The sequence below is a fragment of the Pygoscelis adeliae genome, unplaced genomic scaffold, assembly GCF_000699105.1.
Source record: "Pygoscelis adeliae isolate BGI_AS28 unplaced genomic scaffold, ASM69910v1 Scaffold372, whole genome shotgun sequence".
In the NCBI taxonomy this organism is placed as follows: domain Eukaryota; kingdom Metazoa; phylum Chordata; class Aves; order Sphenisciformes; family Spheniscidae; genus Pygoscelis; species Pygoscelis adeliae.
The window spans coordinates 2251197-2275554 of NW_008824357.1; the positions used below are offsets into that span (position 1 = coordinate 2251197).

Genomic DNA, 24358 nt, shown 5'->3' on the forward strand with positions numbered 1-24358 from the left:
CCGCTGGGGCCGGGGTCGTGCCCTGCTCCTCAAACGTCAGCGTAAAACATGTCCGGCCCCGATGCCGCTTGCTCTGCCGTCCCCGCGGAGGGGGCGAGCTTTGTTCCAGCCCGGCGGGGCGGGAGGTTGCTTTGTGCAGCAGAGCGTGTTTGCTTAGCTTGCGCGCGTGTCTCGCTCCGGCGACGGGCACCGTTGGACCCGGGGCAGCCTTGATCAAAACCCCTTTTTGCAGGGGTCGGCTGTCGCGGCCGATCAAGAGGACGGAGCTTCATCTTCAGCTCTGTCCTGCAGATCACGCTGGGGGAGCGGCACGTACCTCTGCCTCCAGTTTTGCTTCTGTACACTCGTTACCTAAATTAATTTTTTGCGAAGGCCCGTGCGAGATCCCTAGAGATTAAAGGGCAAAGAGGCTGTTTGCAAGCGGGGTGGTAGATGCCTTCCGAGTCGCGCGTGGTTAATCCTTTGCTTTCCCTCGCTCTTTGCGAGCGCTGGCTGGGTCGGGGCTCTCTGTGCCGCATCGGGACTGGGAACACGGCAAACGCCCCTTGTACCAACGCGGGAAAACTTTGCTCCAGAGAGCGCAGCGTAACCCACTGGTGGCAGAGGCTGGATTAAACCCCCAATTTCCCAACTCCCGCACCTAGGCAACTAGGCAGTGCTAGCGCTGTCTTTCTAGGCTAAGCTTTATTTAGAGCAGGAGTAGGCTTGTTTTGGGAAACAGCCTTGCATGGACAGATGAGATGTTTTCCAAATCCCAGCAGAGCTTGGTGGCTTCCTTTAGGCTTTACGCCGTGGGTTGGGGTCTCTTGAACGCGTCCACATCCCCCTCTTCCTCACCACTCACCCGTGGCCGTGTGTTTTGGAGGAGAGGGGGGAAAATTCTCCAGTGGTTACCTTGGGCATCACTCCTTTTATAAAAATAAAGAGAAACGGAGTGATGGCTTTTACTGTATCATCCTCCTCCGTTGCTGCAAGCGTCTAATTTGCGACCGTCTAAAGGGTTTTTAAGGGTCCTGAAACCGCATAAGATCAAACGCTGTTGCAGCTCGTAACCGGACTCCTAAATACCTCCTCTTTTGGTTTCCCAGCTCCTGCAGGTCATTTTACAAACGGGAAGGGGGTTTTAGCAGTGTGACAGCTCGCTATCCGAGTGCTGCCTCTCGGCACCGCTGCAACAGCTGGTATTTACTGGGAGAAAAAAATACGTTAAGCAAATGTTGATAGTGAGGCAGCGCGAAGCACGTGTTTTCTTGTTGCGCTGCAGCGTATTGTGGGTCTGCATGGGGGGTTGCCGTTGCCGGACTGCTAAACCATATGCCTCTTGGCAGGGAGCTCTCGCTAAGTGGACTAAGGAGCTGGCATCGATTTAAAGTCGGGAGTGGAACTGTATGGGTATGCGATATTTAACTCCCCAGAGCTTTATCAAACGCAATCCAGAGTTAATGTGAACGCGTTTTTGACGTACTTGGGGATGGAGGTGAAGAAGAGGAGCTGCCTGTCGCAGAAGGGACGGTTGGCTGGATGGATTTCTGCCTGCTAGCGAGGGAAGAGGAGAGCGCGGCGAGGTGGCAGGCATAGCTGGGTTGTAGCGTAAGAGTAGGTTTGTTGGTTGTTCGTTTTGTTTTCCGTGTTTTGGAGCTGCGCCGTGGCCACACTGGGCAGGTGTGATGCAATCACAGACCAAGGCGCCGTTTTCTTTCCAGTGAGTCAATATTGATATTTTTCGGAGCCCAAATCGCAGTCCCCTCGTGGTCAACGGCAACGCTCCCCCTTCTCTCCGGGTTTCAACGAAACTGGGATTTGGAGATGAGCACGGGATAAAATTAGATTGGATGAAGCAACTGGATACCAAAGCGGTGAGCGAGGTGTGCGCAGCTCCCAAACACCTCCCTGCACGGCGCTGCCACGTGTGGCACCCGTGCAAGGCGGTTTGCACATCCCAGAGGTATTATTGCAGCAAAACCGAAGCGCTGGCGTGCCCTCTGCAAGCCGGGCAGCACCGGCACCTCGGCTAACCGCAGCATCTCCCGGGGTGGAGCAGCCGGCAAGAGCCGCGCCCCCCATCCTCCGCCGCGGTGGGAGATAGCGGCACCCGGCGTGGTCCTGGGAGCGCGATTGGCACGTGGTTATTTCTTAATTATTATTTTTTTTCCGCCTTCTTTGTACAGGTAGCTAAAAAACAGTGTTATAGTTGAGCCACAACCGTGTTTCACAACCATGCTTAAAATGGATATTTTTGTAGCATAGTCAGGGCCTAAAACAGCCTTGCAAAATTCTGCTCGCCCACGCGCCTGGCGTGAGTAATTTTCTTTTGATGGGTGAGTAAAATATCATTATTTTTTTCATGCTCATCTTGGAATGGGTGGGAGAGTAGATTCTGACATTATTTTTGATTTGCTTAACACTGACACCGCGCTTGGCTCTGTGCAAGATGCAGAGATACGAGCAGCCCCTGCTCCGAAGAGCTCGCCGTCTGCGGGCACACCTCTCCGCTGCCGAAGTTGAGGAAGGTGCCTTGTTTCCCCGGGCTGACCTAAACCAGCATAAAATGGATGTTTACGTCTTCTTTTTTCCTTCTCCCCTCCTGCGGGGGCTCGCTCTGACATCCATTTGTGGCTTAGTGCCTACAAGTTCATAGGGAAGGGGTTGAAATGCAGGTGGGAGCACACGCCTGCGGGGATGGATGCATTTATTTCCGAGGGACCGTAGCCCCACGTCGCTCCTCTCCCTGCCTCTCGCCACCCCGTGACCTCCCCTCTCGTCTCCACCGAAGAGAAAACCCAAACCAGAATTTGGCGCAGAGTCTCCCTCGACATAAGCTGTTTGTGATCCGTTTGAATAATTTTTTCCTTTTTTTGCCTTCGCGCTGTGTTTGGAGCGGTTGCTATGAGTTCCTGCGAGGCGGGGGGAGCGGGGTGGGACGGTGCATGCAGTTTCCATGGACACGATGTAGTACAGCGAGGCATCCGGAGCGATGCTCGAGATTAATGTCTAACCCGCGTCTGCCTTCATGCCTTTCTCACCTGGGCAGAGCTGGGATCCCCCCCCTTGGCTCCGGGGCAGCCCGCACGGCCATGGATTTGCAGCTTTTGACGATTTTTAGGAAGCCCAAAGTCATGAGACCCGTGGTCCAGGCGCCCAGGGTTGGTTTTCTCGGCGTGCGCATGGGCAGCACCGCGTGCCCTGCCAGCCTTCGCCCCATTGCCTCTCCTCGGTTCCTGTGCAGGCTGCCTTCGGCGCTTGTTAGGAACACTAACGAGATCATTAGTCCTGTTTCAGCAGCTACTGATGGTGGTCACAGCTGCCCTTGAACTTCTGGGGTTCTCTGGCTTTCCCGTATCGCATCACGGAAAGCTCCTTTCCTAACACTAACGTCTTGCAGCGATGCTTACCTGAGTGCAGAAGGCACGGCGTGGGGAGGGGAAGCGCCCTCCGGCCATGGAGATGCTCGCTCAAGTTCATTCGATAACGGCAATGAGAAAGCGAAAGTTACTGCCTCCACGTTCGCATCCTTCCTCGGATGCTCCCGACCTTCCTGTTGGTGCTTGCGGGAACGCTTTGATCTCTCCCGGACAGCCGCTAGTCCCGTGAACAGGCAGGTCTCCTGGCTGCAGTTACACCTCCAGCCGAGCCCTCTCCCAAAGCAGGAGCCCGGGAGAAGGGAAGGGCTCGCCACCGAGCAGAGCAGGGCTTGGGGAAGGGCCCCTGACTGTCGCAGGGGGAGTTTCTGGGGTAGCTTAGGGTCAGTTTTTGACTTCTCGGAGGATCAGGTATAAATGGGTGGTTTTGTAGAAGCCCTCGGCACGCCACGTGCCAAAATCCTTGGGCAGACAGGCCTCGGTGGGTTGGGGTCACCCCTCGCAGCGCGGGAGGCCGGGTGTCGTCCTCTTGGCTGCAGGCAGAGAGAGGTTTCTTTCCAGCGAAAGAATTGAGGTTCTTGGTGGAAATTCAAAGAGTGAAAAGCTCTGGCGGAAATCCAGGCTGCGCTGGCTTGCTGGCACTTGGGGTTTCGATTGGGGGAAAAAAATAGAAAAAAAAAAAGCCCTGAAACTTTCCATGGGAAGCGGGCACCTTTCACAAAACATGAATTTAGTTGGTGGTCTGACGGTGGTGGTGTTACTGACAAAAACCGGTCGTTACCACCGCTTTGTACCACGTTTAGACCTGCGGGTCCCTGGCAAACACCACCCGCGTCCGCCACCGCCGGTGGCAGAAATATTGATTTTGACGACGTGCGGTCGCTAGAGATTTGGCGTCACTTTTCCTAAGCGTCTGGGTAATTAACTTCCAAAACGCAGTGTGAGCGAGCAGGTTGTCCCGGCCTCAGCTCTCCCTGCCCTTTCCCTCGTGTGCTGGTTGTCTGTCCGTCTGTCCATCCTTCCTTCCCTCCCCAGCCCCTGGTTCGGCAGCAAGCGGCTCGGCTCAGCATCCCCAGGGACAGCGGCTTGTCAGCTGTGGGTGAAAATGCTTCGTGCTTATCCCTTGCTTATCTGCGAGGGGTCTTCTGGGGCCTGATTAGGGGTTGCAAAGCGATGTTCAGATGAAAGTTGCTGTGGGGGAAAGGGTCGCATCCACCGATTGTTTATCCCCTGCGCACGCTTGGAACGCCGGCCGGGCTCCCCGGCCTCCCCGCCGCCTGCTCCGGGCCGGGGATGGTGCCGAGGTTTGATGTCCTGCTCGGTCCAACGTGGCGAAAGGACCATCGCCTCCCTAAATTAGCAATGATTTAGTCTGATTCACGCTGGCAATTCCTGTGTGCCTTCGTTTCAGGGGACTAGCGGAGAGTGGGAGGGGGAGCTACATGTTTTAAACTCCAGCTCCCGGCAGACCTCGCTGAGCTGTATTCTCCCCCTGCCTGCGAGGTTTGTTTGCAACTCTCCTGTGCATCCAGAGGAGAATTAGCTGCTTTGGTGTGTGGCCCTGGGTTTGCACATGGAAAAGCCAAGTAAATATATGACATTGCTGGGGAAACTTCAGAGAAAATTAGCCACAGCTTCTCCCACCTTCCCCTCCCTGGGGTTCCTGAGCATCCCCGAGTAGAAGCTTGCAGGATTCTCTCCACCCACACTTTTTTTCCTACTTTAAGCTCTTCCCACCCCCTCCCTGCAGTGCTTCGCCCTTCTCCCTCCCGGCTGAACCCCACCGCTTTCCCAAACTCCTGGCGACCTCCCCGGGGCGGGGGGGTGTGGGTGGCCGGTCCGGGCCAGGGGCCGGGATGCTCCCCCAGCCCTGCCGCACGGGGCGGACCAGGGTGGGAACGCTCTGGCTGTGACTCAGTGCGCTTGCGCTCTTCAGGAACAAGATTTCAAGGGATTTCACACCCCAAACACAACCCCAGCTTTCTCTCGCTCAGCAGAAATGAGAGATCAAAAAAATGCACCGATTCTGGTTTTCCTTCGGTGTGTGTAGACCCGTGCTCAGCTTTTAAGGTAACGGTGATAACCGTGCCACGCCGGTAATCCATGGCAGTAAAAGATACCGACCCATCTCGCTCCAACTTGTTTGCGTTATGCCCGTCATACCTTTTCTAAACAGAATAAAACACCTGGCGGCTCTTAATTTTTGAGCAAATGCTTGTAATGTTGCTGTATCAGGCCCATGTTGTCCCCCCTTATTTCGCAGGCTGGGACGCCGACTCACGGAGGGGCAAAAATTTTCGGTGCCAGCAGCAGCAGCTTTCCGTTGCGTTTCGAAGCGCGGGGTGTATCCGTTTGTTTTAAAAGCTCGGATAAGATCCGTACCTCTCACCTTTTTTTCTTCTTTACTGCTTAAACCCATATTAAAAGGCAAAGATTCAGAAACAAGGAGGATTATCTCAAATTGTAAAATAGCAACAACAAATAAAATTGGTGAATAGACATTACTTGCACGGGGTTATTTTTTAGAGGTTTTACCGAGACAGACATAATTAGCCAACTGGCATCACGATGCTAATAGAGATATTTACTGCTTCAAAGTGTATTTGCAGTGTTGTGAAGCACTCCAGTGACTTGCTTTTGTTCTGGAAGAAAGTAGCTGGGATTTTTTTTTTCCTTCCCTTCTGTGGTGCAGCGGAGATGGGGATCGGGACCCCACGTGGGACCCCCTGTGCTCCCCGCTGCCTTCCCCTCGGCTGCTGCCTGCGCTGCCGGCTCGGTGGCACCCGACCGATGCCGATTCACGGCTTTGCCCTGCCCGTTCCCCCCATCCCTCTTTTATTACCAGAATTGCCTTGCTTTAACCCAGCTTGCCAGCGGACAGCAACGGTCGGGATTGCTTCTCTAACTAACCCGCGTTGGCAGGGTTGGCCAGACAGGGAGAGGGGAAGGTTGTGCGCAGGTAATGCTTTAATCGCCCTTTTAACCGTACTTTCCCGCTAGGAACCAGCCTAGCTCCAGCTTGAACCCTGTGCTTGCTCCCGCGCTGCCGGAGATCGCCCAGCAGCCGCCACGGCTCGTCGTGCAGGCTGGTTTTTCTTGGGGTAACTCACACCCCCCGGGTAAAGACCACATCTTCTTCTCCTCCTTCTGTGAGATAGCTTGATGCCATCACTTCCAAAAACATCGAGTGACGGCACCTGGCTGCAGATGGGACAGCCTGTGCCTGCGAGAATAAGGGAGGTACCTCAGTTTAGTTTATATTTGACCCATGTAGGAAAACACAAAGAAAAAATCCTTATTTTTTTTACTTTCTTCCTGTAAGGCACCACACACCCAGTTATTGACGGGGTAATTATACACCAGACGAGTGTTTGTTTATAAAAGAAGTGTGATTCACGGCTGCCGGGCCTGCCACGGGAGCTGGAAAGGGTTAACAGCCTAAAATTATATCGGTCCAACCGGAGAACCATAAACAGGAAGTTCTCCAGAAAAATTTAAATTTAAACCTGGTGACTCAGGTTGGCTTGTGCTCCCTGAGCCGCTCAGGAGGTACGCACGGGTTGCAGCCCCGGCTTATTACCGGTGGCTAATTACACCGTTGGTTGGAAAACAGCAGCAAAGATGGGCAGAAGCGAGGCCGGGAGGGATCGGGTTGTCGGATAATCTTGGTTTTGCTTCGCCCGCGTGGATGGCACGTTGCTTCGTCGCAAGCACTTTCTCCCGTCGCGTGGCATTGCTCATAGCTGGGTTTTTACAGCACGTTACGCCAATAAAAATGTTTTCTGGGGTTCCAGTTGTCCGATCGAGCAGTGTTACAGCAGTGCCGGTGCGGGGGAACTTGTAAGTAAAGCTGATGAGAAACAAACGGAGAAGCCAGCCACGCGTTTGCTGCCCAGCAGTGAGAAAAGCCAGCTTGGGAGGCAGCGTGACCAGCGGCCAAGCCCGAGTCCTAAAGTGCATGTTATTAGCTTAGACTTTGGGTAGCAGTGTGAGAACTCGGACTGGTCCAAGAGGGGACTCGGGCACCTTCCCAAGAAGCGCCTGGTGCGGATTTGGGGTGGGGTGCCGATGCCGCTGAGCTATAGGCATGCTCTAGGTGAGGCATCTCTGGGAAGATACTTGCGTTTCATTATGGGACCAATTTTTTCTCTTTAGTTAAAGCAGTGTGATGCAGAAAACATTAGGAGATTTTGGATGAGATGCTTTAGCCAAGCAGCACCTCTTTAACTTAATTAAATACATTGAAAACAGCAGTTGAATTCCTGGATTTTTATTGTACTGATAGGTGGAAGAAATCCAATTATTTTCAGGACGGCCTACGTGGCTGTAACCGTCTGACCCAGCCACCCTTACATGTGTTGTGTAATTTATTTTGAGTACTCTTCACCTTTGAGCTAGCTCGCGTGGGGAAAATCATTCAGGTAACCCAGATTTTACTAGCAACCATATTAAAGATTTTAAGAATGAAGGCTGTTCTGCTGGCAGGTGAGCTGCTCCTACAGCTGTTGTATCAGAGAAATCCTTTGAAGCAGCTCACAGCTCCAGACACTCGGGTTGTTACTTTTTTTAATATCCTCTTTCTAAATATTTACAGGGTTTGGGTTTTTTTTTATTTTTTTTTTTTTCCTCCCCTTCAGATTTGTTTTTAAACATAGCGTGTTCCTCAGACGTTTATTTTGCCAAGGAACGCCTGGAGCATCCATTGCATTTATTTGCCTTACTAGGAGGGCCGGAGGGTGGGGAGAGGGGAGTGCTGCGGCTGGAGATGGAGGTGCTGACCGCTATGTCAATGACCAGCTGGAGTGCATGGAGCTCCTCCTGGGGATGGATGAGGAGCTGACTGAGAGCTTATGGGTCAGGATTAAAGGGAGGCGCGGGGCTGGGCTGTTTGAGGCCGGCATCGCTTGCTTACACATTCCCTCTTCTCTCTTTTCCAGGATACCGTTCAAGATCGGGCAGCCCAAGAAACAGATTGTACCCAAGACAGTGAGTAAACCAGTTCCCTCTTTTTAGATCCAGCCTTTGATCATGTGGCTGATGAGTCAAGCCGGCACTTTGACTCGTCCCATTTTGCGAGCGTGTGCGTGTGCGTGGGAGGGAGATGTGAGCGAGCAGAACCTGTTGCCGCGTGTGACCAGCGCTCGGTTCCTCGTGCGAGGAGTGAGGGGGAGCCCCAACCAGGGAGAGTATTTTGGTTTGGGATCTGTTTCATTTTTGGGGGGTAGGGTGGGGGGTGAGGGGAAGAGCTCTTTTGGTCTGGCACAGTTTTCCTCGGAGATGGCTGAACGGGCTTCCTTCCTTCCTTCCTTCTTTCAGCAATGGCTTGTTTGTTCATCCTTTCTGAGCAGATGGAGGAGGAGGAGTGGTTCAGATCGCTGAATATAACTGTTTCCAAAGAAAGGCTTATAAGCTGAGATGCTTAGTGCTCGGGCGTGAATTAATTTGTGCTGCACAGCATTTGCTTTAAAAGCAAATTAAAAAAGCATTTTGTATTCTCATGTATTTGAGACTCCTATCCCAAGTGCTGTTGCTTGCAGCTGGCTGTGGTATTTTCCCTTCTTAAGCAGATGGTCTTTGCCTTTGTCCCGTGCAAAAAAAGCTGTGGGACCTCACAGTAGCTGTCCCTGGAAACCAACCTGCATACCTGCTCTAAAATAAGTGCCCCGACTGCGAGCGCAGTGGAGACCTTGTCTTTATAACGGCATTGGTGACCTAATCCCTTGAACAGACTAACATCTCTGATCCTTCCTCTCTGGACCACTCATTGCAGCTAATTCCTCGGGGTGCGTGGACACTCATGTTTATGGGACAGCTTCTCCTCGGGACATGACATTTTCCTCTGGAGGCAGAGGGCTAATTCTGCCACTCCCTTTATGGCTTGATCGACATGTTTTATTTTAAGGGATTTGGTAGTTGTCTGCTGCCGTAGAACAGCAATTTTCTGTAACGGCTCCAAACTGTCAGTACAAAATTTAAGCCAGGCAGGCGATGAAGACAAGCACTGGTAAAAACGCTCAAGGGTTTTTGTGTCTCTTCAGCTGCCCTTTTCCCAAGGGCTGGCGACCAGCCGGCGGAAGGTGCTGCTGTCTGCGGTCCCCCAGGAAAGGCAGTCCACCAGCCTCAGGTCTTCACACCCATCCCCGTTTGTTTCAGGAGACCCCACGTTGCCTTGCTCCACGAGATTTTGCCTCTCGTCCTCTTTCCCGGTGTTTCCAACACCGGTGTCCTTCCAGGCTGTTGCAAGAACCAACTGCTCTGCAGCTCTGGGTGTCTTGGCCAGCTTTCTTCCACGTCTCCGTCCCACCTGTTCTCACATCCAAGTTGACTATATTTTCTCTCTTGCCGGTGCTTGCTGATTTCCCTCTGCTCCTGCTGCGTTTGGTGTTGCGAGAGGTTTGTCTGAAAGACCTCGTCTCCCCTGTGCCGTGCTGCTGAAATCAGCCGTCCCCGAGCTGCGGCAGGAGCTTGGGCTCCGTGCAGATGAACGGTTGCACCTTTGAGAGCTTGCCTTCCCCTGAGCTGCTGGTATGTGCTGAGGCAGTTGGCAGGCATTGCTTATATATATATATGTGTGTGTGTATTAAATAGAACAGCTCAGAATATCCGGCAGGCAGAGGTTCATTCAGCAGCGTGAGTGTTTCCAGGCCTTTTCCCTTTCCTTCCTGCCTGCCTTCCTTCCTTCCTTCCTTCCCCATCTTCCTCAGCTCCCCCAAGAAGAACAACAAGTTTTTGTGTCAGCGACTCGGTAGCTCAGAGGTGGATGCCAATTTTTAAATGGCTTCCACTTGCCATGTGGTGATGATGATGATATTCTCCAGGCAGCAGATACGTGGAAAGCAGAAAACAGGAAGCCCAGAGCCTTGCAACCTCACAGTAAGTGTAAAGTGCAGCTCTTCAAAGAAGAACAAACGGCAGGAAACCACCGCTCTCCCCTGGGAGCGAGGCGTTCAGCGTCGTGGTGTGGAAGTGATGGGGCTGCTTTGTAGCTTTAGCGAGCTCGAGGGCCCCCAACTTTACCTCCCAGTTGCAGGCTGAGACGCTCCATCTGTGCAGGCTTTTGGGAGCAGCGGTAGCAGCCGAGGTCTGTGATATTCCAGATGTTGGGCTCTGGAGCCCGCTGCAGGAAGTGGGAAGGTGTGGCATCTCCAGGGCTGCATCCCAAGCCGATCGGAAGGGAAGTGGTTGCGGGCAGAGGATCTCCCACTCACAGAGATTGGACCACAAAAGAGGAGGGGGGGAGGAAGGAAAAAAAAAAGCATTTGTTAGGATCTAACTTATTTGGCTCTCCATGAGGCATGTAACTCGAGCGCAGGAGAGGGGAGAGCCGCTTTGCCGAGAGAGGCTTAGCTCGCCAGCGAGCCTTTTTTCTTTTCTTGATGAAACGATGCTGGGGCTGGTGTCAACTCTAGGCAGGCAGTAGTACTGAAAAGCAATTTGCCTAGGCTGCAGAGGGAATTAGTCATGAGTCCCTATGCCCACTCGCTTCTGATCCTTTGAAGAAGGGCATAGTGTCAGCCACAGTTTAGCTCTTCAGGTAGAAGGAAACCCCCGTAGAAAATATTGGCGGGTGAACTGAAGTGATCTCCCACCCCCCAGACATGCCTCTGCTTTGTTTCCACCTTAACCTGGGCAAATCCAATTCCAGACAGCATAATCTCTCCCCTCCTCTCCCCTGAAAAGAGCAGCTGTCACCGGGCTTGCCGAGAGGCCAGGAGCCGGGTGGGAGGATCTAATGCGCAGAGAGGACCTGCTGTCAGCGGAGCCACAGAGGACACAGTAACACAGCCCAATTAAACTAATGCCCAGTGATAGAAGTTAAACCTGTTAGAATTATATCTCTCTGCAGAATGTTTATTGCTCAAATCCGATGCAGCGATGAAGCCTCTTATGGCAGAGATGTTCTTCCCTCCCCCAGGACAACTTCGGTCTGAGCGGAGGTTACGCTGGAGCCAGAGCTGCAGTTATCTTCTGAGCCCTCTTGCAGCTCCAGCTTGCTGAAGTTCATCTGCGTCACCCCAAGGTTGTACCCTGCTCTTCACTGGGGCTTGGGTTATCTGAGCCGGCAGGTAGCCGGGAAGAAGAGCCGGCCGCACGTCCCCACGGGGCGCGGAGCCGGGTCGGAAGCCGGGAGAGCCAGCCAGCTCTCATCCCCTCTTGGGACGGGGCAACCCAGCGCACAGCCCCTTCATGTCACCCAGGTTTTACCCCTTCCTCCCTCCCTCGGCAGCGCTCTGGCCTGAGCTGACTCAGATGGCTCGCCTTCCTCCTCCTCGCTGGCTAAACTTGGGTGAGTCAGCTTGGCAGGGAGTGGAGACCTGAGCTGTGGGCCCGCCCGCCTGCCAAGCCTCCCTTCCTTGACTCATCCCAGCAGCTCTGCCTTCCCCAGGGATGTCGGACGGAGGAGCTCCATGAGCAGGAGGATTCCACTGCAGCTGCCGGCCGTCAGCGCCTTTCCACTGAGCTCCACCAGCGAGCTGGAAATCCCAAAATAATGGAGTAAATGTCACAGAAATGGTGGGGTGAAATCAAGTGACGCCAGTTAAATACTTTTACTTATTTTCGCTCTCTTCCTTCAGTCTTCAGCGGGACGTAACCAGTCTCTGCGGTTCGGAGGTGCATCCTTTTTCCCTTTTAGCGTGCCACTTAAGCAGCCTTTCTTGAAAGCTTTCTCGCTGTTTGGAGGGTTTGGAGAGCTTGCTGGGTGGCGAAGCCCGTGAAGTCCCAGATACGCCTTCACTCTGCAGCGTTGCTTTGGCTCAGGGCTCCGCTGTCGGACGCAGAGCAAATATTCACTCACGTTACTTGCCTTGAATCTCCTCTTGCTTGATGGGATGGCAAAAGCTCAGCAGAAGTTCCAGGTTATGGCACAATTTCTGGCCTAATTATATGGGTTTCTTTTTTTTTGGAGAGGAGGGAGGAGGAAGCATTTGCTTCCCTCTTTTTCCCAAGACCCACGAAGAGGCTGAGACCACTGGAACATGTAGAAATCAGCTAGTCCTCCTCCTCCAGGAAAAGAAATTAACCTCAGGGGAATAAGAAGGTTCATCACAGTCCCTTATTTCCATCTCTTTGTAGTGTTGGCTTTGGTCTTGCTTCGTTGCCTTGTAACCATGGTGTCGATTATGATATTGCCCTTAAAGCAGGAGGGTTATCATCACAGGTGGAAGGCCCAGTGTTTGCAAACAAAAATAACTGGCTGGAAAAGAAGAACATCATTTTATTTCAGTGCTTTTAAGAACTCGTCGTTCTTTATGTAGATTTAAATAAAAACCCAGAGACGAGCAATCTTGCATTAACTAGTCCGTATGCCTAGAAGAAAAAGCGTTCAATACAGAAACACGTTCTGATTTTGAGTTTTCAGAAGGAGGCTGCAGAGAAGTGGGATTATTTTAATATTACGGAAACTTCCCTTCAGGATATTGTAATTTTCTTGCCTGTACTTCTTGTTCTCGTTACTCTTAACATGATCATCCTATCCACAGCCTTTTGCCGTAAGTGTCGGCTATGCATGGCCATTGATGATCGCTACTGGGAGGGGGAATTACCGTGCACTCTGCAAAATGTGCTTGGCTTGCTCTCAGCTTGTCCTCCTTGCGCGCCTCTGATCCGCTGGTCGCTGCCGCCTGTAAATCTGCAGGGTGGGAGCACGTGAGAGCGGGTCTTCTCTGTCTAGTGCATGGGGGGCCCTGCCCCTCGCTGCTTCTGTCGTATAGTTGGGCTCCCGCGATGCAAACGAGAGCAGCGATGACTGGGAGGGCTACATCAGCCTGCAGACTGTGATGACTGGTAGCCAGTTGCTACTGTGGGCGTGAAAAATAAGAGCAATCCTTGGGCAGCTGTCTCTGCATAGATGGCACTGGAGATGTGAGTCAAGCCGGGCAGCTGAAGTGCCGCCTTGTAGGTTCACCTTGATCACATGTAGAAAGCCCACAGGCTAACCGGGGTTGGGTGTTTCGGGGAAGCTGGGAAGCCCTGGAAGATTTGGGGGTTCACCCTCACCTGGAGGGTCGCAGGGGGGGGAAGTTTGGCCTTCCTTTGTGTCCATTAGGCGACGATGCCTTTTGCTTGTCTCCGCTCATTGCACGGTAATGGGGGAATCGAACGGCAAAAGGGAAGGGGCAGATACCGTGGATCTTTGCAGGCGGTTTCATTTCGTGTCCAAACCCTCCGGTTCTTGGAGGAACCGATCGCTGAGCGGACACAAGGAAGAACCTCCCGAACATGGAGAGGGCTCTGGAGCTCCATGCCAGGGGAAGGATACCACCAGCCTTCAAAGGACATATTTTTGAGTCGTGCCCGACCCTCTCTGGTTTGCAACCAAAACAATTCACACATAAGGCATATAAATAGAGTGCAATACTCCCTGGTTATTTTAGCAGCCGGAACAGCCATAGAAATGGAGGGTGATTTTTACTATGTGCTGGTTACCTGACCTCCAGGCACCAGCTGCTGCGGATTTCTGCAGAACTGTGAACCAGGCAGAAGTCGTGTGAGCTGCCCCCACACTGCTCCATGCCTGTTCTCCAGCGACCATTTTTAGCAGCACGAAAGGGAGTTGGAGCTCGGTGGAGGTTTTTCATCGGCAGGGAGAGCCAGCATGCCTCCCCCGGATGGTGGGAGCTGATGGTGTGGACAGCTGTCTACTGGGGACGGGGCTGACACTCGGCACGCTCACCGCGCGGGTCACCGGCTGCCTTCAGACGGGGCTGGTCGTGTCGCTGCGGAGTATCTGAAAGTGCAGACCAAAAAGATATTTAGAAAAGGAGGTTTCAAGAAAACTGGGATTACTGGGCTCCATCTTAAAATACTGGTCTTTTAACAGCAATTTGGGTTGAAAAGCAAATGTCCCTATTAAGTGTTCTGGTTTCACATAATGCTGTTACATCGAGCCTGGGTTTGAAATCCCGAGGACAGCATGAAGGTTTGGAACAAACCTTTGGATCCTTCTAGTCCTGGCTGCTTGCAACACTTAGCATTTCCTTAATAGCATGGTAGCTTGACAACACAAATGAACCCAGTTTTGATCCCATGACAACAAAAGCGCATGTATTTACTCTTGGCTGGTCAATTGAAATCCATTTGCTTATTTGGTCGACGAGGTGTGGAATGAATGTTTAAGTGTGTGTTAAAACAGTCAGCATGGAAAGAAAGTTCCTTAAAATATCTTGTATCACTGGAGATTTGCTGCCAGATAGCAAGTAGGAGGAAGCAGTCATTGATGTAGCACTGGGAGAAGGTTGTTCTTCAGCTCTGTGCTCTTCGCCAGCACAGGTTTCTCCTCCCTGGGCGAGGTGCCGCAGTCCACTTGGACCACTGCTCCAGCTGAAGTATTTCATCGGAGGGAGCTATTGCAGGAATAAGGAGCGTATCGAGGGGGGCAAATAATACGGAGACTGGAGGGCTCGGTAATGGCTTGAGGGATTTGGGGGGAGAAAAGCCATCATGTTGAGGATGGGGAAGGAGAGAGCGGCTGGGTGGGGGTCTGGCAGCCAGCCACGGGCAGACCCACCGCAGGGGTCCTTTGCAGCATGCTGCTGGAGGAGAAGCGGCTCCTCTCAGCTTCTGGGACGATCGTGCCTCTGGAAGAGAAAGCGGGCTCGTCCCCCGCCAGCACTGAGCTGAGCTGTGGGCGCCCGTGTCAGTGTGTGCTAAGTTGCGATCTCTCTGCTTTTAAGGCATTCCCATTTACTCTGTCAGCTTCCAATTCATGTGCTGGAGCACATCCTTGGAATGAGCTGACGCAGTTGGTGGCAGTGTCTTTTGCTCTAAGAGAGTCTGGAGGAAAAAAACCCAAGACTTCATTTACTTTTGAAGCGAAACTCCCATTATGGCTGCAGCTTATGCTTCCCTGGGTTCACGTAGGCATTTCCTAAGGACAGGTTTCCCTGCACAGGTAGTTGCCATTCCGGGCTCTGCTGCAGTACCTTTGAGCTGATTTCCATCTCCTCTTTCCACAGGTGGAGAGAGACTTTGAAAGGGAATATGGAAAGCTTCAGCAGTAAGTATCAACCACACTGGTAAAACAGGAACAGTAGCATATTTCTCTGTTGTGCCCTCTTACTGCATCTTCCCAGGAAATTTTAGCCAGTTATGCTCTTCCCAGCAAATCACTCGCTGCCCTGTAATTTCTAATTCTTCAGAGTTCCTCTGGTGGCTGGGTGTTCAAAGGTGTCCTAAGAAGTATTTGCAATGGGGTTGAGGTTTGCAGATCATGGCAGCTCTAAAGTAAAGAGTGTAAAATTGCCAGAAAACTGTGGGGTCACTGAACAGCTCAACACCTCTGAGGACAAATATTGGTTTTACCATACTGACTGTGTCACATAAGCTCACACTTATCATGTGGAAGCATTTGGCTTTACCATTTGTGGTAAGTGTGAGGACTTAAGAAAATATGTGACTTTGAATAAGAGATCACCAACTTGAAAAGGTTGAAAACCATCTGAAAACAACCAGAAAAGGTTGAGCAGTACTGAACTTCATAGAGCCTTGCCTAGATATTTTTAACTCACAACAGAAGCCAGCATATTCAGCCCGTAAATGATTTGTTGCACGTATGATACACTTCGGTTTGTTTCTTTCCAAGATTCAGACTTTGCCTTGTTCTCCCATCTTTCAGATTGGAAGATCAGACCAAAAAACTTCAGAAGGATATGAAGAAAAGCACAGATGCAGACTTGGGTATGTGACTGTAGGATACATAGACTGTGAACTTGGCCACAAAGAGATGAAGTGACTTTCTCAAGATCACATGAGTAATCTGTGACAAGTCTGGAAAACAAATCTAGATCTCAGTCCCACTCAGTTTGCTTAGTTACAAGGCCATCTGCATGAGGGCTGCCGAGCAGTATCTCAAACCAAGGGAACAGAAAGTATGTTATGGGCTTAGTCCCTATCTCCTGAGCTGCAGCTTGCTGTGTGGCCTTGGACAAGTCACTTTCTTTTCTTTGCCTCAGTTTCTGCACCCAAAAAAGGGGAGTAATTATTCCAGTTCCCATGTTAGAAGGGCAGGAGCAACCTCCAGCTGAGCCTATTGGGTCGAGCAATGCATAGTCACCTACTTCAGTCGAGGGCATCTTATGCTATCTGAAGCCAAAGGAAGGTGGGATGAGGCTTTGAGGGGTCTGCAGAGCACCACGTAGGCATCGCTATACGTGTCTCACGTGTGAACTGCTGACCTAGCAGCTCCCATTCAGGAATAACCCTGCTCGTTCTCTTGGTGGCTGCTTGCTTTGGCTTGACCTCGTGGCAGTGGGCGATGTAGGAAGCAATAAACAAGTCATCTCCGCGTGTACCGCCGCAGCTGCCTGCTGCTGCCTGCGCGGGGTGACATCTGCCCTTCAGGTGTCCCGTCCCAAGGCACGGCAGCCCCTGCCCGCTCCATTCATAGCTTCTCTAGTGGGAAACCGGTGTGACCGCACCACGTGGCGCAGGCTTTAAACGAACATGGGGGAGAGAAGATGGAGCGATCTGGCGGAGGGGAGCTGGGAGAAGTGGATTCGGTGGATGCCGGTTACTGAACCGAGCAGGGCAGCCTGCAGAAACATGCAGCACGGAGCTGTTTTAAACACAGATGGTTTTTCTCAGCATGTGGTTTGGAGTAGTCCCTATTTGTACTGGGCCCCCACAGCTCCGGAGCCAAGGCAGATGCACCAGCGCAAACAGGTGTGGGCTGGACCGGTCCAACACTCATCTCGTGGGAGTTCGGTTCACAGAGGGGCAGAGGAGTGGGAAGGAGCCCCACCGGGCGCTTTGCCAGCGGGAGGGCTGGCAAATTTGGGGCTTCCCATGATACAGGCTCTCACCTGTGTGTATGTCTGTGTGCATGCTCGGATATTGCCAGACATAAACACGGATCCCAGCTCTTGCCCGCGCCCTCCCACCCTTCCCAGCACCGTGCTGGCACATGTGTGTGCTCGCACAGGGAGAGCAGTGGGAAAGGCACCAGTAACCGGCGCTGCCAGGACTCCTTTCCAGGGTGAAAACTGCCCTTTCTGGGGACTTTGGTCATTGTCAGGGATCCTTGGTAAGTTTTTCCTTGTTAAGGATTCCCCTCCCCTCCCTTGCAGTGGGCGTTGTTTATATGGAGCATTTCAAGTCCCAGAGGAGCTGTGGGAGGACTTTCTTTTTCCGTTCTGCTACATGGCAGAGTCACAAATGAGCCTTGGCCAGATCCAGTAAGATCTGATTTCTCATTTAAAGGCATGAAATCATGAGTGTAAGGGAAGATTTTGAATGCGGTCTGCTGAGGGATGGGTGAAGGAAAAGGAGGTAGATCTGATCAAGTGCTGAGGACTGCTTTCCTCACCTGGCAGTGCCCATTCCCGAGAGGAGATAGCTGTGCTTGCTCAGCCAACGTCCAGCCCCCATATCCGACGAGGATGGCAGTGTATCAGCGTTGTTGTGTCCTCTTGAGTGTCTTCTTTCTTCCACTGTACCTCTGTGCCGAGGGGTTTGATTATTCACTGCCTGCAAACACTCCCTAGCAAACTGGACCTCGTGGCTCGAGTCTCCACCTTCTGCCAAGAAAGACTCGGCTCAGAACGAGACCGATTCCTCCGTCTGCATGAAAATGGCCCTGCGAGGCTCGGCCGCTGCCCTGCCAGCTGCAGCTGCGTGGCTGGGAACGGGGTACAGGTTATTGGCAGCACTCTCTCTACTGTGGCTAAAGATCACTAACCCCCTTCCCCACCCTCTTTCCAGACAAAATACGATCTTGAGGAGCAGGAGGATGTTCTTTAATTGGAGGCAAAAGGTCTCCTTTTGAAATGAGATGCAGGTGACCCACTGGATCACCGTGGCTCAGTTTTGCTCTCTGGAGCGTGCCTGGCTGTTCTCCACTACTCTTATCGTGATGCAAACAAGCAGTGACTCTTTAAAGTCACCTCCTTTAATTGGAGTCGTGTCCCACATGCTTTATGAGCAAAGTGCAGTACAGACCCTCCTGAAGCCCACCCCAAGGAGCAGGTGATCCTCCTCTCCCTCTCCCTCTCCCTCTCCCACGTCAGTGATGTGCCTCTTGAGTTTCAAGACGGGGCTCACCACTGGGCACGTGGAGGTGGGACCAGGGGATGCCCTCCCGGGGTCCCGGCCCTCTGCACACCACTGGGGACGCAGCGTGTGCCAGGGTCTGCAAAGCTGCCTTGGGAACCGCAGAGCCCACCACGGCTGCTTTTTCAGAGCTGCACAGGTGAGGTCAGTGACGCAGGGGGAGTGTCTGGCCCAAAGTCTCACTGAACGTGCCTGAAAAGCCCCGGTTTCTGGCCTCCCGGCGTGACCCTGCTGCTCGCCGCAGCTCTCCTCGCTACAGTACGCTTTCAATCCTTTCCTTATGAAGGGAAACTAATTTTTCTTCCAGCTGAAGGAGTTCTGCCATTCTTAACTCCGTCCCGTTTTGGCACAAATCCTTCCTCAGATGTGGTCACACATATGGATTATATCCCATCTGTTTAAAGGTTTAAATGCCTAAACCCTTAATGTTTGGATAATAGACGGATACGGTAGCTTTGTTATTCTGTAGTTAGCGTCTCGTTCTGCATTGAGCTTCCCAGCTATTTAGCTTCTGAGCTCTCTGTATAATTGTGTGTAACCTTTAAATCAGAATGTTTAACCCCTTGATTTATGATCTTAAGCCCCATTATTCAGATGACTTTAACTTTTAATATCTGAGTGAGTACAGTAGGGGTCTTTCCAAAGCTCATCTGTAGCATGGCTCAAGCATCTGGCCTTCTGAAACTGGAATAACTTCCAGCAACAGTGCTGACGAAAAAGAACATTTTTTTTTAGTACCCGTGACTTTTTTTTTTCTTCTTTATTCCCATTTATATTGATGCTTGCCTTTTTATTCTTTTTTTTTTTTCCATTCTGTACCTTAGCTATTTTCTTGCTTTTTTATAGTGGTCCTGTCATAGGGATTTGATTTTCCCTTTGAAGACCAAGTCTATGGATAGGAAGAGAGATGTGTCTGATGGAAAACAAGCAGAAGTGCTTGGCGAGGCAGGAACTGAAGCCCATCAGTGTGTGACCTGGTGTTTCTTTATTTCTCGGTGACAGTCTCAGTGTCTGAAGAGACTTCAGCCTTTGCATTTTCCCCTGGCTTGTTGGTTGGGGTTGGTCTCCACAGGCAGAAAATTTAGGCTCATTGAGGGAAAGTGCTTAGCCAGCTTGTGTCTCTGCTGCTTGTGTAGTGCCTATTTTGAGAGTAAAAGAGAAACCTCGTCTTCCAGTCCTGTCAGTCTGGTCCTTTTCCACCAGCACTAAATCCACTTCAAATATATATTTTTGTAAAGCCATTTGAAAGACTTAATGGACTGTGATTTTTTCTCATTGTGGAAGAGCTGTAGTGAGACTGAGAGTGACACTTAATAGTCTGTCGAGAAAAGACATATTAAAAAACCCATCTACATTTTTTTAAGAGAACAGTGCTTTTGTGAGTCTGGTATTATTTCTGGCAACATCACAAGCCGTACATAGGAGTGGTTCAGACTTTATAAAAACAGTTCTCTGGGTGTTCACGTGAATGAATTGGTGGCTCTTCCTTTCTATTCTCTCCACCAATGTCGAATATCTTCCTGGAGAGTGGTGCTAAGCCCTCCTCGGTGGCAGGAGTCCCTGGGTTTTGCCCACGGTCAGCCTTTGCAGATGCAGGAGCCAGCCCTGGCAATGAGGGGTTGTGCGGCTGTCCCGCCAGGCAGCCGCTGAGACGTGACCCTCTCTGCTTTCCTTTGCTTGCATGCTCCTGTTGCCCACAGCCATGTCCAAGTCGGCTGTCAAAATCTCTTCAGACCTGCTGTCTAACCCCCTGTGCGAACAGGAGCCCAGCTTTCTGGAGATGGTCACGGCCTTCGACACGGCGATGAAGAGGATGGACTCTTTCAACCAGGAGAAGGTGAATATGGGTTTGGCTGGAGAAGGGGAGACCGGGGTGTGCTGAGGTGCTGTTGGTATCTCCTCCTTCCCTTTTTGTCATCGTCTCCAAGATGCTTCCCACATGAGTTTATAATCTTACCCTTCTGACTCTGGTTGTGCTGGGGATTGCAGCTCATGCTCAGCACATGGGAGAAGTTTGCTGTTTTTTGGTTAAAGGGCTTTGTGGTTGTGCTCAGAAGCCCACATCATCCAATGGCAGGCACTGTGCAAACGTGTATCGCTGTGCAAACAGGCTTTTTCAACAAGCCTGACGTATAATCATCCCTTTTGCTTTCAACAGGTGAATCAGATCCAAAAGACAGTCATAGAGCCTTTGAAAAAGTAAGTACCAACGTTGTCTTATGAGCCATATCGAGTGTTTGTCATAACCGTGTACTTCAGGGATGTGTATCATCAAAAGAGATGTTGTCGGGTTAGAAATCGGCCCTTCCTAAAGAGGTAATAGTTCACATCCCTGTGACAAAATGGCATCCCTCTCGCTTTACAGCTGGCGCATGGAGAGGGGGAATGGTTTAGCTGAGTCCGTACTCTTACTCTGTGGCAAGGGTAAAGACCTCTTGTCTCTTAGCCTGCCAGATGTCTTTATCTGTTCTTTGAACAGATTGTTTCTGATTATATATTTATATCAGATTATTAATCTAAACAGATTATTTCTGTTTAGATGAGTAATACTGAACGCATTAAGGCATCCAGCTTCTCTCCCTTTATATGTTGGTTACTACCAACACTTTGCTCCATCCAAATGAGAAAAATCATCTGGGGAGCCCCCCTGCGGGCAGCAGGCGTGGACAGTGCCGTCCAGCCCAGGGTGGTGAGTATGTAGGTCTTTGAACAAAAGTTGCTTTCCTTTGGAAGTTTTCTAAATAAAAAAGCAGAAGCTTGCTTTTAGTGAAAGTTCTTTCATGTTTATAAAGAATATATCCATGCAGGAAAGAAAGAGACGTGACAGAGCCGTAGCTAGACAGCGAGCAGGTGGGAAGTACGGACAGAAAAACCCCGGCATCCCCCGTCCCAGGCCGGTCACTGATCCAGGACGGGATGTCTCAGACCCTGGAGAGAGTCTTGCAAGCCTCTGCGGGAAAAGCTTCAGACCGCGCGTGGTCTGAAGGGCCAGGGTGGGGTGCACGTGGAGGGGAGCCCGCTGCGGAGTCACGCCGGGAGCCACCCTGTCACCGGGAGGAGAGGTGGCAGGGAGTGTGCCGGAGTCGGACCTCGCTCCAAACCGTGCCCGTCCGCAGATTGCACGGTTTGGAAATAAACCCTTATCAGAGAGCAAGAGCCGGAGCTGTTGACAGTTGTCGTGACAGGAAGAAAATTAACTCCATCCCAGCCGAAACCGGGACAACAGTATTGTTCTGGTAGCAGGCGTCCGTATTCTCCCCCGTTCCTTGCTAACCGGTGCCGTGCGGTGCGTCAGTGCTCAGTCGTGCCCCGGCACCGCGGCAATTCCGTCACCTGGCTCTCAGCTGGTGCAATTCCCCTCTGCACAATTTCCCCTGGCATTAGCGGCCCTTACCAGTGTCACAGGCTGTACCCCCTAAACATTTAAGGAGTGCTTCAGTTGCTATACCAAATGTCTTCTGAAATCCTGAGATTTGCTATTTTGTTACAAGAACAGAGCAAGCGAGAGAAAATAAAATAAAATGACTTTAATATGACAGTAAGTGTTGCAAATTGCTGAATAACAATTTTAGTTTAGGTTTGACACAGGGTGGGTTTTTTTCTTTTTAAGTTGTTGTTTCTGCCCAAATCTGAAAGTAAAATCTCATACACCACTTAGCGCATGAGGTTACAGTGTGTTTCTATCCGGGGGATGTTTGGTGACTCAAGTTTTACCTTGGTCGTCTATCCACGACCAGAAATTCTTGATTATTTAGAAAAAAAAAGAAAGAAAGAAAGAAAAAAAATCCTAGGCTTGTGCTGTGGAATTGTGTTGCTTATTATCTAGATTGTCCTCATGAAAGATACATTAACTTTTTCTTCCAGCATTCTGTTAAAATTGGAAGAAGGGCTTGGGTCTCTGAAATCTTCATGGGTTTTTTTTTTTCCCTAACTTGTGTTAGTTGATGAAATGAAAGATAATACCTTTCCCTGCAAACCTTGCCTTGTATTTTAAACCCTGGGCAGGGTATGGGGCCGCTAATCAAAGACAATAAAGCCATTTCCACATCCCCGACTTCTTATTCTGCGTTTGTGCAGTGTTTGGCTGCTGGTCTAGATGCTGCCGTAGCACAGACGGTACAAAAGGGGAAAAAAACCCTTTCCTCTTGCTTTGGGTTTGAGGCTGCTGTGCAAGATCACGTTGTATTATTCCTGCCGTAAGGAAATATTGGGGAAACAGTGGAGTTTTGCAGGACATGGGGGCAGCTGGTTTGTTCCTCCTTGGCACCAGCGCGGTGCCTGTGACCGCGTCTCACAAGGTGCAATGCTCGACTCGCCTGCTATCAGTCCAGTCCTTAGTTGCATGTAAGGATGTTTACTTCAGCGTCCCGGCTGCTTTCCCGTCTTGGCAATTCCCTCGAACTTCCTAAATTTCCACTGGACTTGAATATGGTATTTTTTCCCTTCCTGCCCTTTGGCACCTGCAATCAGTTGCTGCGTGCTCTTAAACAGCTTATGTTTCACGCTTGGAGAGGCTGCATCTCCACGCCGAGCAAAAAATGTTCCTTTCCTTCCCTCTTTCTGACTCTCCGCGAGCGTAGGTACGTGCATGGCCGAGTCGTGCAGCCAGGAACATTTCTAAGGAGCCCAAGGGTCCATTTTGAGGCTAATGAGATGCAGGAGAGAAATGCAGAGCTTGCACCTCCCCTTGTCCTGCTGGCAGATAAACCCCAGCAACGTTTCTAGGATAAAAGTTTCAGATTAATGAAAGCTGCCTTGAGGAGCTCTTCTTATTTCCAGTTAGGTATTGCTTCCCCTCGCGGAGACAGTCCTCCCCAGCCTCTCCCAAACTCGCTTTGACCTAGAAAAAGGCTTTTGCTACAACAGCTGCACTTTATTACATCTTCACTGGTGGTCTTCTATAGTTTATTAGCCAAAGAAACAGATAAGTATAATCCAGGCAATTATCATTAGTGGTAATATATTGTAATCAGAGGCACATGTGTGGTAAAATCTCCATTCAGTTGTCCAGGGATAGTAGGTTTCAGACAAATATTGGAGAATTTGTTAAACCATGTAAAAGAAAGCGGTACTAGATTTAGAGGGGGGTGGAAGCTCGTATTGTTTAAACCCTTCTGCTTCTGGGGACGTAGGGTTATTCAGAGTTTTGGTTTTTGAGCCCCAAGAAGCCCTTGGCTGGGAATCACTCATTTAATTGCAGGGAAGGAGCAAAGCTCTAATGAGAATATTGCATACTTCAGCCTGTGGGTTGGGCAAGGAGCTGGGGTGGCTGGGAAAGGTCGGGAGGGATCTGCTCTCCTCTTTGGGAGATGCCTGCGTAAATTCACACCAGGTCAGCGGATCTGGGGCAAGGGGGGAGAAAAACAGCTGCTTTTTACTTCACTCTTCCAGTTCTTCACTCCGGCTTGGGTGAGGAGTGAGGTGTATCGGCTGGATCGGGGACTGGTGATAGACTGCGTACTGTCATCTTAGTATTACGTGTTGTGTGTCAGTATTTAAGGAAGGAAGCAGCTTAAATAAGCCAGGTGGTTTGGAGATTCACAGGCTTTAATGCCTTTCACGTTTGGAGCCGATTTTCGTTGCCGCAGGGTCTCGAGTTAACAAACTCGAGCTGTCTGAACCTCCCTGAGCATCGGGATGTCGTGGTCGCCCTGGCACGGTACCGTCCCCTTGGCTCGGAGCATGGTCCTGCTCCTGCAGCCGAAGCCGAGGGGCTGCTGCAGGACCGGGAGAGGCTTTGGCAGGGGTTATCGCAAAGGGTGCTGCCGCCTGGGTGCCATCAGCCGGGGCTGGGTGTCAGCGCGGCGGGAGGTCCCAGAGGTGCAATCCGGGAGCCCTTCGCAGCAGGTTGATGTATAAATTCAATTAGAGCTGTATGTCAGCAAATACCTGCCAGCGATAGCAACCGATCCTTGGCACCCACGGAGCGGGGGGGGGGGGGGGGGGTGGGG

The 24358-nt window shown here is 51.3% G+C and overlaps 2 protein-coding genes across 2 annotated transcripts in view; both read left to right on the top strand.

Annotated features, from left to right (window-relative positions):
* PEBP4 (phosphatidylethanolamine-binding protein 4) overlaps nt 1-6522 on the top strand; it is a 109995-nt gene extending 103473 nt beyond the window's left edge. The window contains exons 6-7 of the mRNA XM_009319556.1: nt 5623-5659; nt 6360-6522. Of these exons, the coding sequence (XP_009317831.1) occupies nt 5623-5659; nt 6360-6522 (200 nt within the window). The remainder of the gene's footprint in view (nt 1-5622; nt 5660-6359) is intronic.
* A 905-nt stretch (nt 6523-7427) lies between these two features.
* BIN3 (bridging integrator 3) overlaps nt 7428-24358 on the top strand; it is a gene marked incomplete at its 3' end in the record, with an annotated part of 25322 nt that continues 8391 nt past the window's right edge. Inside the window, exons 1-7 of the mRNA XM_009319557.1 lie at nt 7428-7455; nt 7781-7844; nt 8297-8345; nt 15317-15357; nt 15976-16037; nt 20108-20244; nt 20566-20606. Coding sequence (XP_009317832.1) covers nt 7428-7455; nt 7781-7844; nt 8297-8345; nt 15317-15357; nt 15976-16037; nt 20108-20244; nt 20566-20606 — 422 coding nt within the window. The remainder of the gene's footprint in view (nt 7456-7780; nt 7845-8296; nt 8346-15316; nt 15358-15975; nt 16038-20107; nt 20245-20565; nt 20607-24358) is intronic.